The following is a 14,751-nucleotide window of genomic DNA, read 5'->3' as shown; positions in this document are numbered from 1 at the left end:
CAGCACATTTTCTAATATTAAAAATATTTTCCCTCCAGTTTAATGCCCTGGATGCATTTGGATAGTGAGTATCTTTACCTGTCTCAGGCAGAAGATATTCAGGCTTATTGGCTTCGTCCCAATCACACTGGTTTACAACACCGTCCTCAGGCAGTCTTCTCTGGGCATCAGGAGGACGTGTGCCGCTTTGTGCTTGCTAATGGTCACATTGTCAGTGGAGGAGGGTAAGTTCTCTGTTCTAGGGAAAGGAGGAGGTGGATAACGGTGACTGAATGTGTAGCATTTGTTTATGGGTATACTTGTATCAAAGCTAGAAGAAATATCATCCAGAGTTTCTGTGCTATGTGTCTGATTTCTTTCAGAGACTCTGAACCTGCCCTTCCCAGGAGTGCAGAATGGCATACCTTCTTCTTCCTTCCTCACACTATCCTCATAATAATCCTGTGAAGAGGCCACAGCCTTCAGTTTGCAAGCCCTGAACAAGGCTATCAGTGATAGGATATTTTGGAAGATCGTAATTTATAGGGTCACTGTAGGTTGGAAGCAACTTGACAGCACATAACACAAGATTGTGCGGTGGTTAAGTCGAAGAGAGTGTAATTGGCCCATAGTCATTTGACAGATCCATGGCTACAATATGAATTCAGGGCTCCCTACTCTTAGCCCAACACTTTAACCATCGCACTGTGCTGTCTGCCTGAACTAGATAAATAGAACCTCTGCTTGAGGAGTATTCGGGAAATTCATCCCCTTTACCAGGTTTGTGTACAGGGGTGTCGAACTCATTTGTTATGACGGCTGGATCTGACATAAATAAGACCTTGTAGGGCTGGGCCATGTGTATCATCAGGTGTAATGCCAGGTAGCAGACAGACAAACACAATTCAAGATTTTTAAAAAAAACTTAAAACATTAGCACTCTTGCAATAGTTTGTTTATTTAACAATCTCTGATAACTGACACCTCTTGTTCTGAATTATTGCATCAAAAACTGGAGATAATGTCTGTGTTGTAGTAATCTTGAATATGCTGTTCAGGTGTGTATCTATAAGTTGCAAACCTACTTTTGATTGCCTTGCGGGCCTGATAGGACACTTCTGGGAGTCTGAGCCGGCCCCCGGGCCACATGCTTGACACCCCTGTATACCACGTTTCCATGGCAGTGCAGAATGTTGCACTGGGCCCACAGCTTCATGAGAACCTAAGCTTTGATTTTTTTTTTAAAAAAAGCGGGTTTCTGGCTCTTATGCAGCAAAAATATGCTTGAAACTTGTGTTCATGTGAAATGACTCCTGAAATATCAGAACAGGAGAGGTGACTGAAGTAATGGTTGAGGAGAGGGCTTTAGTAGTTTGCAATCTCCTTGTTCCTCCCTGATTACCAAAAGCAGAATAAGTGATGTAAATAAGAAAATCTGTGTTGTTTAATAGATTTGCATAATTTTACGGGTAGTAGAATTCCATTTCTATTGCTGCAAAATTTATATTGTCTGGGCACACTTTTAAACTTTTTAATCAGGGATGTATACAGCCCTGGCCAGGATTACTGCCAAGTCTGTACACATGCAGTATTAGATTGCCTGAAGGTGAGCCCTGGTTTTGATATGTTAAAAGGGTTTTTTCCCCTAAAAGAGAAATTTAAGGCACGTCTGCAGGAGTTGTACTCCATATACAGATTTCACTGACAAATTAGGCCTCCAACATGCTTGTATTTAGAGGAATAAAGCACCAGGTACTTGTAGAATACAGATACATAAAATAAACTGGAAGTAACATATGATCAGAGTTTCTGATTGATACTGTGGTAATTGTGTCTCTTTTTCGGTTCAGTCTCAGAGATGAGTGCTCTCCCAGTCATATAACATTGTCCTGGATTTGAATGTATGTAGGAAGTGGCTAGGCAGTCCAGAATTCAGGATGTAAATTTCAGGGACACCATCTTGGATCTATTTTACATTGGTTCTTTTAACTTTATTGTTATATTTATATTTTAATGTTTTGTTAATAATAATAATAATGAGGAGGAGGAGACCCAAAGCACTTATAAAGTAAATTAATTTAAGGAAATTTAAATTAATTTAAATTTCAACTTAAACTTTAATTCCATTTAAGGAAATTAATTTTGGGAAAAATAAATTGGTATATATATTGTAGCTTGTATTCTCTTTTTTGAAGTACTTTCAAATGTAGTTTGTAAATCCTTACTGGTGATAATCAAAAATAAGCTGAAGTGTAGTTCAGTGGGGATGGTCTCTGATGTTGAAGTAGTGCCATACATCAGAGGCATTGTGTTATTGATCTGAGGAGATGTAACTTCTCATTTCCTCCACCCCCCCAGAGATGGCAATATTGCCCTTCATAAAGTGAATAGCTCCTTTAGCTTCAAATTCTTGGCACATGAACAGGAAGTGAACTGTGTGGACTGTCAAGGTGGCATCATTGTGAGTGGCTCCCGGGATAGAACAGCAAAGGTAAGCTCATATGCTTTCTTCTGTATATATATTGGGTTGCTAAGGCTGTGTTTGAGGGGAAAAATTAGAAGATAGTTCAGAGAAGTTCTGTTCTTATCCACACTTTGTGCTTTTAATTGGTGGACCCCCCCCATCCCTTTCCATTTCATCTCTTTCAAAATCCAAACTCTGAACTAATGAACAATAAGTATTGCATTTACAGGACAGAGCAAAAAAGGAGAATAAATAGTATACACTGTGGAGGATAAGTAGTGTGCACTATGATTAATAAAATATTCTTTGTGAACTCTAATTGAATACTTTCTGGAGTCAGCACTTTTAAAGGCAAAGAACAGCACCTTTATGGAAGGGGTGAATGCTAAGCAGTGGTCAGGGCAGGCAGTACTAGTTTAAGGGAGGATCATTGTGGATTCCAGAATTCAGCAAGCTCAGAGTCTCAGTTCTGGCTGCTCTCCTGACTACATTACATTAAATATGCCTGCTCCCCTGACTACATTACATTGCCTTAAAGTTACTTAACTTTCTCTCAAGGTTCTACAAATGTCACTGGTTTAACTTTTTATGACTGGACTATATTTCTGGTTTTCATTTCACAGTTTCACACAAACTTGAGTGTGCTAAGCTTTTACCCTATGGGTGTAAGAGCAAAGTCTCTGCACTAGACCTTCTCCCGTGGCACGATCATTACTGTCTGCCAGTTCAGACTAGTAACCTGGGCATCTGGCTCATTTTGAGGACCTTGTGTTGTCTCCTCAAAATCCTTTTTCCAAAGCCTGATCTGCCAGCCTTTCAGTCTTTTCCCCCTTTGGACACTAAGCTTAATAAAGGGATTGTTTTCTCCCTCAAAATGTGCTTATTTGATTGACAGATACAGGGACTGTTCTTCACTTCTGAGAGCAGTCTCTCACCAGAGTCTCTAAGATTTAAAACCCCGCTTCATGGGCTCTGCATTAGACTCTGACTTGTGACTTTTGTCACGCTCTCAAGAGCATCTCCAAAAGACCTCTCCTCTTCTCCAGTTAGTCTTCAGCTCCCTTCAGCTCTGTAACTGACTTTTAAAAACTGCTGACTTCCTCTCTCCTTTGACAGTTTGAAGCAGTCCACCAATGAGAGTGAATTCTATCAGATGTCACTCAGTGGTCCTTAGCATGCATATTGCTGCTGTTCGTCACACCTCTACTGAATAAATTTACCTCCACTACACTACATTTACCTCAACTGAATTGTTTGTAATACTAAGTGCATGATCTCTCGACTGCTTTACAGCCACAGGGGAGAATGGTACATTTGTTTCTTAATTATCTACATAATGATAGTGAATACTCCATAGGAAAGTTGCTGGCAAATGGGCTTTGAATTTAAGCTGTGTGAGGACAAAACTGATGGTGGGTGTAAGCATGTTTAGCTTAGATATATAGCATGCCTCCCTAGAAAGGCATGGGAAGCTGCAAAGCAAAGTGCAAGACTCTCATGTGTAATTTGGCTTATCCCCTCCCTAGAATGATTGTCTGTGCACATTAGAAAAGAGAAATGACAGACAGGGGTTTGGTGTCTTTAAACTTTTGCTGTTTTGATTGTGGTGGATGATCCTTCTGAGCTATATGAGTTAGCAGGTAGAATTTGTTCAACTATAGTGCATTATTCTTGCCACTTTCCTAGAGTAGTAGACTAACTTCATTCAAAAATTTCTTTCTTCTCAGTCAACAGAATAATGTCATAACCAGAAGGCTTCTGATGGGTCACTGACCAAAGGAGTCTGGCCATTTTGCACACTTGTGGGGTAGATGCATTTCATTTGTCAGTAACTAGCTTGGAGTATTTAGTAATAGTGAGGGAAGTCATATGGTGTTTTTGATTCTGAAGTGAACTGTAAGGTCTTCAGACCATATTTTCTGAGGTATTCAAACAGCAGCAAATGCATTTGGCTTCAGAATCTGTGAAGGAAGATATGAACTGAAAACAAGTAAAAGAATCAGAAGGGTTTTAGAGTATAGGCTTAGAGTAGAAATGCCCTGTTTGCATTAGATGTATTTATTTATTTAAATTGTTTTGAGTACCTCTGAGAGATGCAAGGTGGATAACTATCTAAATAAATGGGAATTTGTCCCTAAACCTATGAATTTAACATCTGCCCATTGTTTTTAAGAGGGAAAACTATGTTGCTTGGAAACTCTAGAAGATGCTATAGATGTAGAATGTGAAGTGGTGGTTAGCTTTGTGGAGGCCATGCAGTGGGAAGGTTTCTTTACTTATGGCAGCTTATCACAGTTCAACAGGAGGCTCTGAACACATCAGGATGACAGACACTTCAGCAGCTTGATAGTCCTCTTTTTTGATAGCTACTGCTTCACATACTTTCTCCTGATGTCTCTCAGTAAATCACCACTGATGCCTGTTTCTGGGGCAGGCGTTAGAAATGCATTTAGCTTCTACCAATTAGAAAAATTCAAGTGATCCAAGGGCTTGAAACCACTTCAGCTGGCTTGAGCTAGACAGGCTATCTCCTGTGGCTTGGCCTTTTATGCTTTCCTCCCATGTCTCCCCCCCCTCCCCCGGGGTCTGTTTTCCATCCAAAACTGCTTTCACCCAGTCAGAAGGATAGAAGGGATCCTGGGAGATGTAGGCCTACGAGCAACTCCAAGGTAGGCTTCTCCAGGCCTGTAAGCCACAATAGGCCTAGGATTATGACAGAGCCAGAGACTAGAAACTGGGCTATCTCATGCTAACTCATCTTAGAGGGAGCACTAGTTGTAACTGCCCTGAGTCCACTTGGGGGGTAGGGTGGGATATAAGTCTAATACATAAATAAAATTAATGTGAGAATTTAGAGGACCTAGTAGATTGTTATAGCATAATATATATAGCAATCTAGTTATTGCTGATAAAAAACCCAGTAGTGCAGAGGGGAAAGAGGGAATGTGGCAGGAGAAAATGGTGCTGGATACAACTTACCTTCTACAGTGAAGCCAAACATGCTTTGACTGGAGGTGGTTTGAGTAGGCACATAGATACCATAGAAGGACAGTGAATGAACAACAGTGCAGGGTGGAAACTTAGAAATAAATTGCTGCAGTTGGGAGTGCAAACCATATGAAAGGGAGTAATTAAAATAATACCAGAGTTATTCAAAAGAAGAAATCTGGATACAGGATAAGTATCTTTAAAGAGGAGTCTTTGGGTTTGTTTTTTTAAAACTCCCTGGAGGAGGGGAGACAGCGGATTGTTGATTCCCACCCCCCTTTCTAATTAAGGCTGTGACAATAAGTGTTAAGTTAAAGAGTTATTTCAGTATAAATGTAGTTCTTAATTGTGAGAACAATCAGATGATGGATTTCTAAAGAAATTTCTTGAAAACACTGTAGAAATTCCATCATCTGGTTGTCCCTGTATCACTCACAGTGAACTATGTAAGTATCTGTTGGGATAATCTGGGTTGGTTTCTTTATTTTATTTATATCCCACCTTTCTCCCCAGTGGGAATCCAAAATGACTTATATCATTCTCTCTTCTTCTTTATCCTCACAACAACCCTGTGAATCAGTTTTAGTCTGAGAGCATGTGACAGGCCCAAGGTCACCCATATAGCTTCTATGATACAAGTGGGGATTTGAACCTGGGTTTCCCAGATCCTAGCTTGACCACCACACCACACTAGTTGAGGAATTTATACCATCAGCCTTATGATGGGAGAGCCTCAGGGGAATTGGACTGAATGATCTCTGTTAATACACTATAGGATTGTTTTCTCCTTCTCCTCCTTTCTTCTTCTGCCTTGAGGACAAATCCATTAAATTATCTGGTAAAACAGCTGCTGTGATTCTCTAGACAGCTGAGAACTGAGGGCTTTTTTGTAGAAAAAGTCCAGCATTAACTCATTTGCATATTAGACCATACCCCCTGACATCACCATTGTTTCACACAGGGCTTTTTTTGTAGAAAAAGCCCAACAGGAGCTCATTTGCATAACAGGCCACACTCCCTGATGCCAAGCCAAACTGAACTGCTTTCCTGCTAAAAAAAAAAAAAGCCTTGGTTTGATATATTCTGATGTATGTAATTCGGAACTTTGTATATTCTTCATCAACTGGTGGAAATATGGTAGCTTGGTTATCTTATGTGTTTTTGTGGCTTACACTCTGTTGAAATATTTATATGTTGTGAAGCCAAGCTGGCACCTTAATCTAAAATGCATTATGTGGTGATATGCCCCACTGAGTTCAGCTGTGCCTTTTCCACTGAAGTATGTTTTGAATTGGGTCCTAAATTATTTTTAGTCTTGTGTGCGGGGTGTGGTTTTTATGTTTTAGATTAGTGTTTGTATAAAGTCAACACAGCACTTAACTTCTCACTGGAATGAGAATGCAACTCTTATACTTAAGCCTTCCACATTTGTGTGTGTGTGTGTGTGGGGGGGGGTTGATGGCCAAGTATGTCTGCCTTCTGCAACTGAAGAAGCATCTTGTGACCTTGAGGGCATAATCCTCAAAGTCGCAGGGAATTCAACTTTAATTGTGGTCATTTTTAAAAAGCAGAAATAGAACCTAGCTCACCTAACACTCTTCCATCCTGATCCTTATGAACAGAGAATTGCTTTTATTTTTACCGAGTGACATTTTCCTTGTGTTGACTCCTAGCTGGAAGGGAATCCCTAGTAGGTCTCTAATGGGAGTAAGTGCATTGGGTGCTTTAGAGGGATAGTGAGTGTTGATTAGGGCAGAGCTTTGAGTAGCTGCTAATGCACATTCCTCATTGATAGGCACCAGATAGCATGCTCCCAGCAATATTTTTAACCTGCATGAGATAGGGGTGCATTAAAAGAGCTCAGCTTTACTGCTCCTTTTTCTGACACTAGGTGCTAAATTCCCCACTGACACTGAATAGCCTACAATCCTGAGCATTATCAACAAACAAACAAATACAATACTCCCAGCTTTGAAGCTCCTTTAAGACATTGTGGGGTGGGGAGAAGTTAGGTGGAAAAAAAGCTAGAGGCTATAATTTTAGAATCCAGAAAATAGGAGATTGGCTGGTTGGCGAGGGTGGAAGAAGCATTGGAATCAGAAGGGCTTCAGGAACACAAACTTAAATTTACTTATGTGTAATAGGTTTCTGAAAGCTCATAAATTTATTAAAGGAGTTACTTGGATCTGTTGATAAACATGTGTTGTTGTAAAACAAGTGCTGTCAAAATATGAATTAAGAAGTTCAGGAATATTTTAGCAGTAAGCATTACAAAAAGTGTGCTGAAAACAGAATTGTCCCATTCAAATATTTCTGATGTTTCCAGAATATTTGGGAAGAAGACTTTAAAAATTTGTTTAAATAAGGACCCACCCAAAAGACTGAAGATGACAGATAAGATCTATATTTATACTTCAGTAGTATTTGAACTGACTCATTTAAGATGAGGATCCCTCTGCCGGGCGTGAGCCTTAACTGAAACTGATTTGAGAGGTCTTCCTGCTAGTCTGTTCTGTAATTTCTTTGTTTTGAATAATGTATTGGCGCAGAGTTCTGCAATTAAAATAAGGAGGTGATAGAGGAGATTTCTGATGCTGTGGTTGGGGTGGTGGGGAGACATGGTACTCAGAAGAACTATATCAGGAGGAAATAATTTTGAATGCTAACAATATTTACACCTGCACTTTGCACCTTTTATTGTATAATTCTCTTTCTAGGTTTGGTCTCTATCACCAGGCAGAGCTGGGCAATGTTTGCACACCATACAGACTGAAGATCGTGTCTGGTCTATTGCTATTAGTCCATTGTCAAGGTAAGAGAGTGCATTTTAATACATGATGGTCTAATGCTCAAATCTGACTTTCTTTATTTGCCAAGCTGCCTACCACCAGCCAAACACCTTATTTTTCTTGTATTAAATTATGAATTATAGGTTAAGAATTTATTGGAAAATTGTTTTGCTTGTTGATTGCAGACTATTATGGCACTTGACAGATTTTGCTCTAGCTTTCCCCCCTCAAGAGCTAGAAAAAGGAAGATTTGAGCTTGTAGTGTATGGGTTACATGGTTACATCTAACATGGGTTAGATAAAAAGATTCAAAGGGTGGAAATTACACATGCAGAACTCCATCTTCTTTGTCGTTGAATACCATTTTCATTCTGCCTCTGGTTTATAAATCTATTTTGGAAACTTCCTTATGTATTTATCTTTTTCACTGTGCGGTTATAGGAGTTAGGGATTCGGTTATTGTGTTAATATTAAAAGTGAAGGCCTTTTTATATGTTCACTTAAAAGCTTTCTCCTGCCACCTTTTTTTTGTTGTTATGTCACAGTTGACATATGGGTGCCCCCATATTGTTTTCAAGGCAAGAGATGTTCAGAGGTAGTTTCTTATTATTGTCTGCCTCTGCATCTCAGTGCTGGTATTCCTTGGAGGTCTCCCTTCCAAATACTTGCCAAGGTTGACCCTGCTTAGTTTCTAAGATCTGAGGAGACTGGGCTAGCCTGGGCCATTCAGGTCTGGGCTCTGCCACATTTTAGCCCATCTAAAATATTAGTGGATATAAGAATAATAGGGGAGGGTCAAAGAAGGTAGTATGCTCTATGATCTATAAAAAGACCTCAGGCATGTTAACTTCTGTGATGTTTTCTGGTCTCCAATGTTCCTCTAGTGTTGCTATTTGACCTTAGCAGAAACAGACTGACAACCTGTATGCTTCTCCCATAAACAGAACTTTGGGGGTGAAGGAGGGGACACTTGTGGTTTAAAAAAGGACATGGAAGAAGCTAAACCTTCTCTTCCCCCATCCCTTGATGCCAGTTTGAATTTCTCCTCCCCAGACTGCTACAGATTTTAAGAAAAGGAACTGGAGATCTGATTAGGGATCTCCTAGCATCTTGTTCAGTTTAATCTTGTATCTGTTTGGTGGGGAGAGGACAACTTTGCTGCTGTTTACTGACTTTCTAAAAAACAGAATTTTACTGTTTGCATTTTTGTTTCTGCATACAAATTGTGTAGTAGGAAACTTCACATACTCAAAGCACCCCACTTCATGAATAGCAAAAATGATATGATATTTTAATGGAATGTGTATGAATGTGGAAGGAGTATTAATTATGCAGTTAAGTACAGAATTTTTCTGTGTACAGGTAGAAGACAGGTGAAGTTGAGATCTGGGAATACCCAAGTCTGTGGAAGGGTAACAAAATGGAGTTAAGGAAATCAGTCTTCTCCTAGGAGCAGTACACAAATATCTTGCTCCTGTTGCAAGACAAAGAACCAATTTTTTGCAAGTGTGTTTAATAGCACAGCACTTTGGCTCAGAATATTGTGATTTCTATTAATACAGATAAACTAAAAGTTAATTCTACTTGTTATCTATATAATCCCTGTGTGAGATTTATTCAGGTAACAGGACTAGGACTGCAGTTCTGGTAACTTCTGAAAGAAAGATGAAGCAGATTTGGGAAGCAATCCTAAATGGGTCTATTCATATGAACATATGAAGCTGCCTTCTACTGAATCAGACCCTTGGTCCATCAAAGTCAGTATTGTCTACTCAGACTGGCAGCAGCTCTCCTGGGTCTCAAGCTGAGGTTTTTCACACCTATTTGCCTGGGCCCTTTTCTGGAGATGCCAGGGATTGAACCTGGGACCTTCTGCTTCCCAAGCAGATTCTCTACCACTGAGCCACCGTCCCTCCCCTATTCAGTAGTAGGGATGGGCACAAACCGTCTCAGGAGCCAATATTTGTGCCAAATTGGGCCAATTTGGAGCTTCGGAACCAATGTTCATGGAAAGCACATTCCCCAAACATTTAGTGGACTTTTGGATACTTTGGCTGATCTATTTAGGGCCAGCCATTTAAAGCTAGCAACTGAGCGAAGTGAGGTGCATTGCTCAGCTGCTAGATTTAAACAGGTTAGGAGGTAACCATGCTAACGAACCACATATATCACAACATTTAAATGCACTTTTAAGTAAGCATTTATATCAGGGGTGGCCAACGGTAGCTCTCCAGATGTTTTTTGCCTCCCATCAGCCCCAGCCAGCATGGCCCCTGATTTATATCATAGAGTCAAGCAATTGCTGATACTTCTTTATGAACATACATTAGATAAAAATGATGTACAAAATCAAATTATATACATCAACTCATACAAAAAAGCCTGGTCTACTGACTAACACAGACCCAAAAGTCCATATTTTGCCAAGGTGTCAAAGTTCATAACTCCAGAATTATAGTAGTATTGTGACACGATTCCGGTAAAGTCATGTTTTGATGGCAACTCTTCTTCTGACAAAAATTACTCTTTCTGGAACTACAACTCAATACATTCAAAATGCATGTCAGTATCTAAGGTTTAAACAGCTGGTAGCCATTTAACTGGAGGTAAGAGTCCTTTCCTGGGCGATCCCTCCTTTCTCCTGGGTCTGTGGCCAGGAGAGAGGGAGATGGGAAGCCTCTTCTCTGGCAATCCCATTTCTCTTTCTCCTGGCTGCATGGCCAGGAGAGAGGAAGATAGGAGTCCTCTGATGAGACTTGCAAAGGACTGCTGCACACACAAACATTTTTTTAAAAGGGAACTGCCTTGTGTCATGACGAATTCTGACAATTCTGTACTTTGGTGCATGCTTTATTTTGAAGCCTGGTATTAATTGCAGAGCAGGTTATAACAAAACAATTATTTTCTAAATCAAGCCAATTTTCTGTTTGGAATTGTAAGTGACCTCTGAATTGTGAACTGCACTGTACTACCACCCTTGCATCTGGAGTGAGGCTTAACTTTTCAAAAGTTTTTTTGAACCTTTGCAGTAGATTGATATGAATAAGCATTCCAGTATGTAAAGTAATCTAAGTGAATATTTGGTTTCATGGTGACTGTTCCGCCTTCCTTCCCAGTTTATGTTGTTTGAAGTATTGAACACAGAAGGGAGTCTCATTGATTTTTTTAAAATCTATTTCATGGGCATCCTTTGAACATAAAACTTATACAGTGGCTCAGTACAACCAGCACGAACCACTAGTTGCTTCTGTTTAAAGAATCCTTTTCCATCTGCAGGATTAGAATGAAGGCCCATCCGGCTGTCAGTTCAGAGCTCTTCTCATTGAGCTACACGGAGCATGCTTTAGTGGCTGGGATAGTCGTTTTACAGCACACTGCTTTATCCTCCTAAGTGATGACCTGCAGGGCTGGCCTCTTGTCAGAACACTGACTTCTCTCCCTGTAGCGAACACACTCTCTCTGTCACAATATTTACCTAACGTATTCCCACCCCCCACTGGGTGATAAATGGAATTGTGCAGAGTGGCTTCTCCATCAGCAACTAGGTTTGGATCACTCACTTGTTTTATGAGACCGCTGATCCCAGCGTACTTCTCTTCCTTCCCCCCTTCCCACCCCCAAGTATTAGAGCCGATTAGCCACGTCATTAATTCTTCAATTTGACGGCTGATATAGCAAGAGCTAGAACACACTGCTGACCCCATATAATAGAACCCTTGCTCCTTAACATATTGATGATGGGAGAAGTTAATTAAAATTCCACAGAGCGAGTGTGTCAGCTAACCTATAAACTTGTCACTTCCAAGAAAATGTTGCTGCCATCCTAAAAGAGAGAGACTTTGGGAGGTAAAAAGGAGCTTTGCTACCACAGGGTGAGATTCAAATCCCCTCTTCTCTTCCTCTTAACTGATTTGTATAGTCTCACCAAGTAGAGTTAGTTCTGAAGTGGCTCAGGGGCCTTTAGGACCTTGTTTTCCTTTGGTGGTATGTATAACATTAGGAGGCTGCTTTGCTGCCTTACTGACGGAGCAAAACATTACTGTTCATTGGTAATTGTTGACAAGCCATTTTTGTTTCACTCTAGAAAAAAAAATCAACTGGTTTGTACAGGGTTCTCTGATGTTCTAGATTAAGAGTAGTTTTGTAGGTTGTGTTAGCCTGTCTTTGATTGGTTAGAACATTTTATTGAGATACAGCTACAGAAGCATATTATTCATAAGGCAGCAATTGTTCCCCCCACTTTTAGTACAAATGAATAGGGGACTAGAGCAGCTTGAAGACTTACACACTATGTATGGCATAGATAGGATATGCATGTGATTTCCCCTCAAATTCTCTGCAGACTCTCCCTTTCTTTCTTCTGAGGTCTGCTTACAAAGCAATGTGTCATGGAAGTCCCAACTAGTATGATCTGGTTGATGATAGAATGCATTCGCTTTTTCTGTGGGCTAATAGGCTAAGGCTGTCTTATATCACAGCAGTGATAGCCTTCTCTCTATTCATTGAGTAGGACTGTTTTAAAATTCCTTGTAGTTCTATGATTGTATGATACTATTAACTCCCATAAAGGTAATATAGCAATTGGAGTATTTGTGCTTCTTCTTTAATACACCTCTTTTTCTTAAATGAAGAAACTGAAGTGATGTGTGTTACCTTAAGGGAGGTTTACTATGTCACTGAAAGCAGCAAAAGCACCATCAAATTCCTTTCTGGAACAGACTGCTCCCTAAAATAGACCATAAATAGAATGATACTATTACTGTGGAAAATCACAGGGATGTTCCTTTCAGAAATATATTTATATATTTCTTTCATGACAATGAAATGCAATGATTTTCCCAGCTTGACTTTCTGTCAAGTTGCATCTTTGACTCTGAACCCTTGAAGCAATAGCTTTAGAGTTTTAGCATGACTGAGTCTTATACAGTCTTAAATACTTAATTATATTGATTTTGCATTTTGGAGTGCATCCAGATACATGTTCTTTTACCACATCAACAAATTGGGCTTGTTTGGAGAAAAATATTGATTTAATTTTACTTTCTTATCTCTGTTGAGATTAGGTGAGTATTGCAAAAGGAGACTATTTTCTTTTTATACTATTTATTTATTTATTTATTACTATCTATGTATTTATTTGCAAAGGTTATACCCCACTTTTCTGCCCTTATCAGGGCCATTATTGGGAAATTAGCTACTATACCAACTTTCCTTTTAATTCAGTGCTAGAAGTGTTATGAAAGCTGCTTTTGAGAACAGAGAATCGTGCTGAAGGCAGAGAAGAAGCCTATCTTTTATGCAGTTTCACACAGTCAAGGAGAAAATGCTTATGTTGGTTTCTCCTCTCTCACTTACTACAGTTCAGAGGTCTAGCAGTCATAGGACTGCAGGTTTCCATTTCCAGTCAGTGATCTTTCTCCTCCATTTTTCAAACTTTCAAGGAGAGATGGAGAAGGTAATTTTCCTGGGCCATAGCTGCTGTTTACTTTTGCTTGGCTGTGCAGTGTGCCTTTGTTTTTCCACCTTTGATCAGTGTTTTGCTAGCAGATAATTTAGCAATTGCATCCCTGGGTGGAAGTGTGGAGTTAATGTTAAAATTAGGGTTTTTTTGAAACTTCACTGGCTGATGAAGCAGGGATAGCAAGAGGGGAGGCAACGGGGGCTATAAATCCTACTGCTGATGTATCTGCTTCTTGCAGAAAATGTAACCCTCTGATGTCTACACAGCACTTTCATTAACATTTAAATTAAGGGTTTGTTTTTCAGTGACTAGGCTTTTCATGGCCTGACTCGTGCAAGGCTGCCTTACCAGTTAGTTGCAATACCAATCATTGCCCCCCCCCGCCCCCAGTCTTTCTTTGGGGAGGGCAATGACCTGACAAATGTTCAAAGAAAATCCACAGCAGATCTGCCCAGGTACCCAGGCAGCAGGATGAAGCTTCTTTCCTTCAATTAACTGTTGTCCATGTTTCTTGCCTTTTTCCCCTCCCCCCTCCCCTTCAAAGACTTGTTTGGGATCTGTTTGTTATGTGATTGCCTCAGGTGTAACCAGCTCTGGACACTCCTCACTCTTCAAACAAGTACTTGGGATGAAGGATGTATATGGAAGGTGGAAAGCAAGCCTGTAATAGATTGTGTTGTGGAAGACTGTCTCTGTTCTTCTTCCCTCAACAATGCTGGCAATTTCCAGTTTCACGTAGCAAAACCATGGTGTGGATGACTTTTATGAGAAATGAATTTTGGAATTGAGTATTAGTGAGCTGCAGAAATTAGAGGATGGGCGTTAGTTTTGATGCTTCAGTTAATGGCCAATGAAGTGATTGCATTTTGGCATATTAAGCAGGATACCTATGAAGAGTTTCTCAGAGGCTCAAGTGTACATAGGGTTGCCAGGTCTGACTCAGGAAATATCTGGAGACTTTGGGAGTGGAGCCAGGAGACTTTGAGGGTGGAGTCAGGAGCAAGGTTGTGACAAGCACAATTGGAACTCTGAAGGGCGTTCTGGCCATTGCATTTAAAGGGACCATGTTC

At 40.1% G+C, this 14,751-nt stretch overlaps 1 protein-coding gene across 1 annotated transcript in view; it reads left to right on the top strand.

The window, feature by feature from the left end:
• The window catches only part of FBXW4 (F-box and WD repeat domain containing 4), a 121,163-nt gene that overhangs the window by 22,895 nt on the left and 83,517 nt on the right, over positions 1-14,751 (top strand). Inside the window, exons 3-5 of the mRNA XM_060241810.1 lie at positions 39-224; positions 2,338-2,470; positions 8,149-8,243. Of these exons, the coding sequence (XP_060097793.1) occupies positions 39-224; positions 2,338-2,470; positions 8,149-8,243 (414 nt within the window). The remainder of the gene's footprint in view (positions 1-38; positions 225-2,337; positions 2,471-8,148; positions 8,244-14,751) is intronic.

The sequence above is a fragment of the Heteronotia binoei genome, chromosome 6 (genome assembly GCF_032191835.1).
Source record: "Heteronotia binoei isolate CCM8104 ecotype False Entrance Well chromosome 6, APGP_CSIRO_Hbin_v1, whole genome shotgun sequence".
Lineage (NCBI taxonomy): Eukaryota > Metazoa > Chordata > Lepidosauria > Squamata > Gekkonidae > Heteronotia > Heteronotia binoei.
This window is presented reverse-complemented; position numbering and strand designations above follow the sequence as displayed.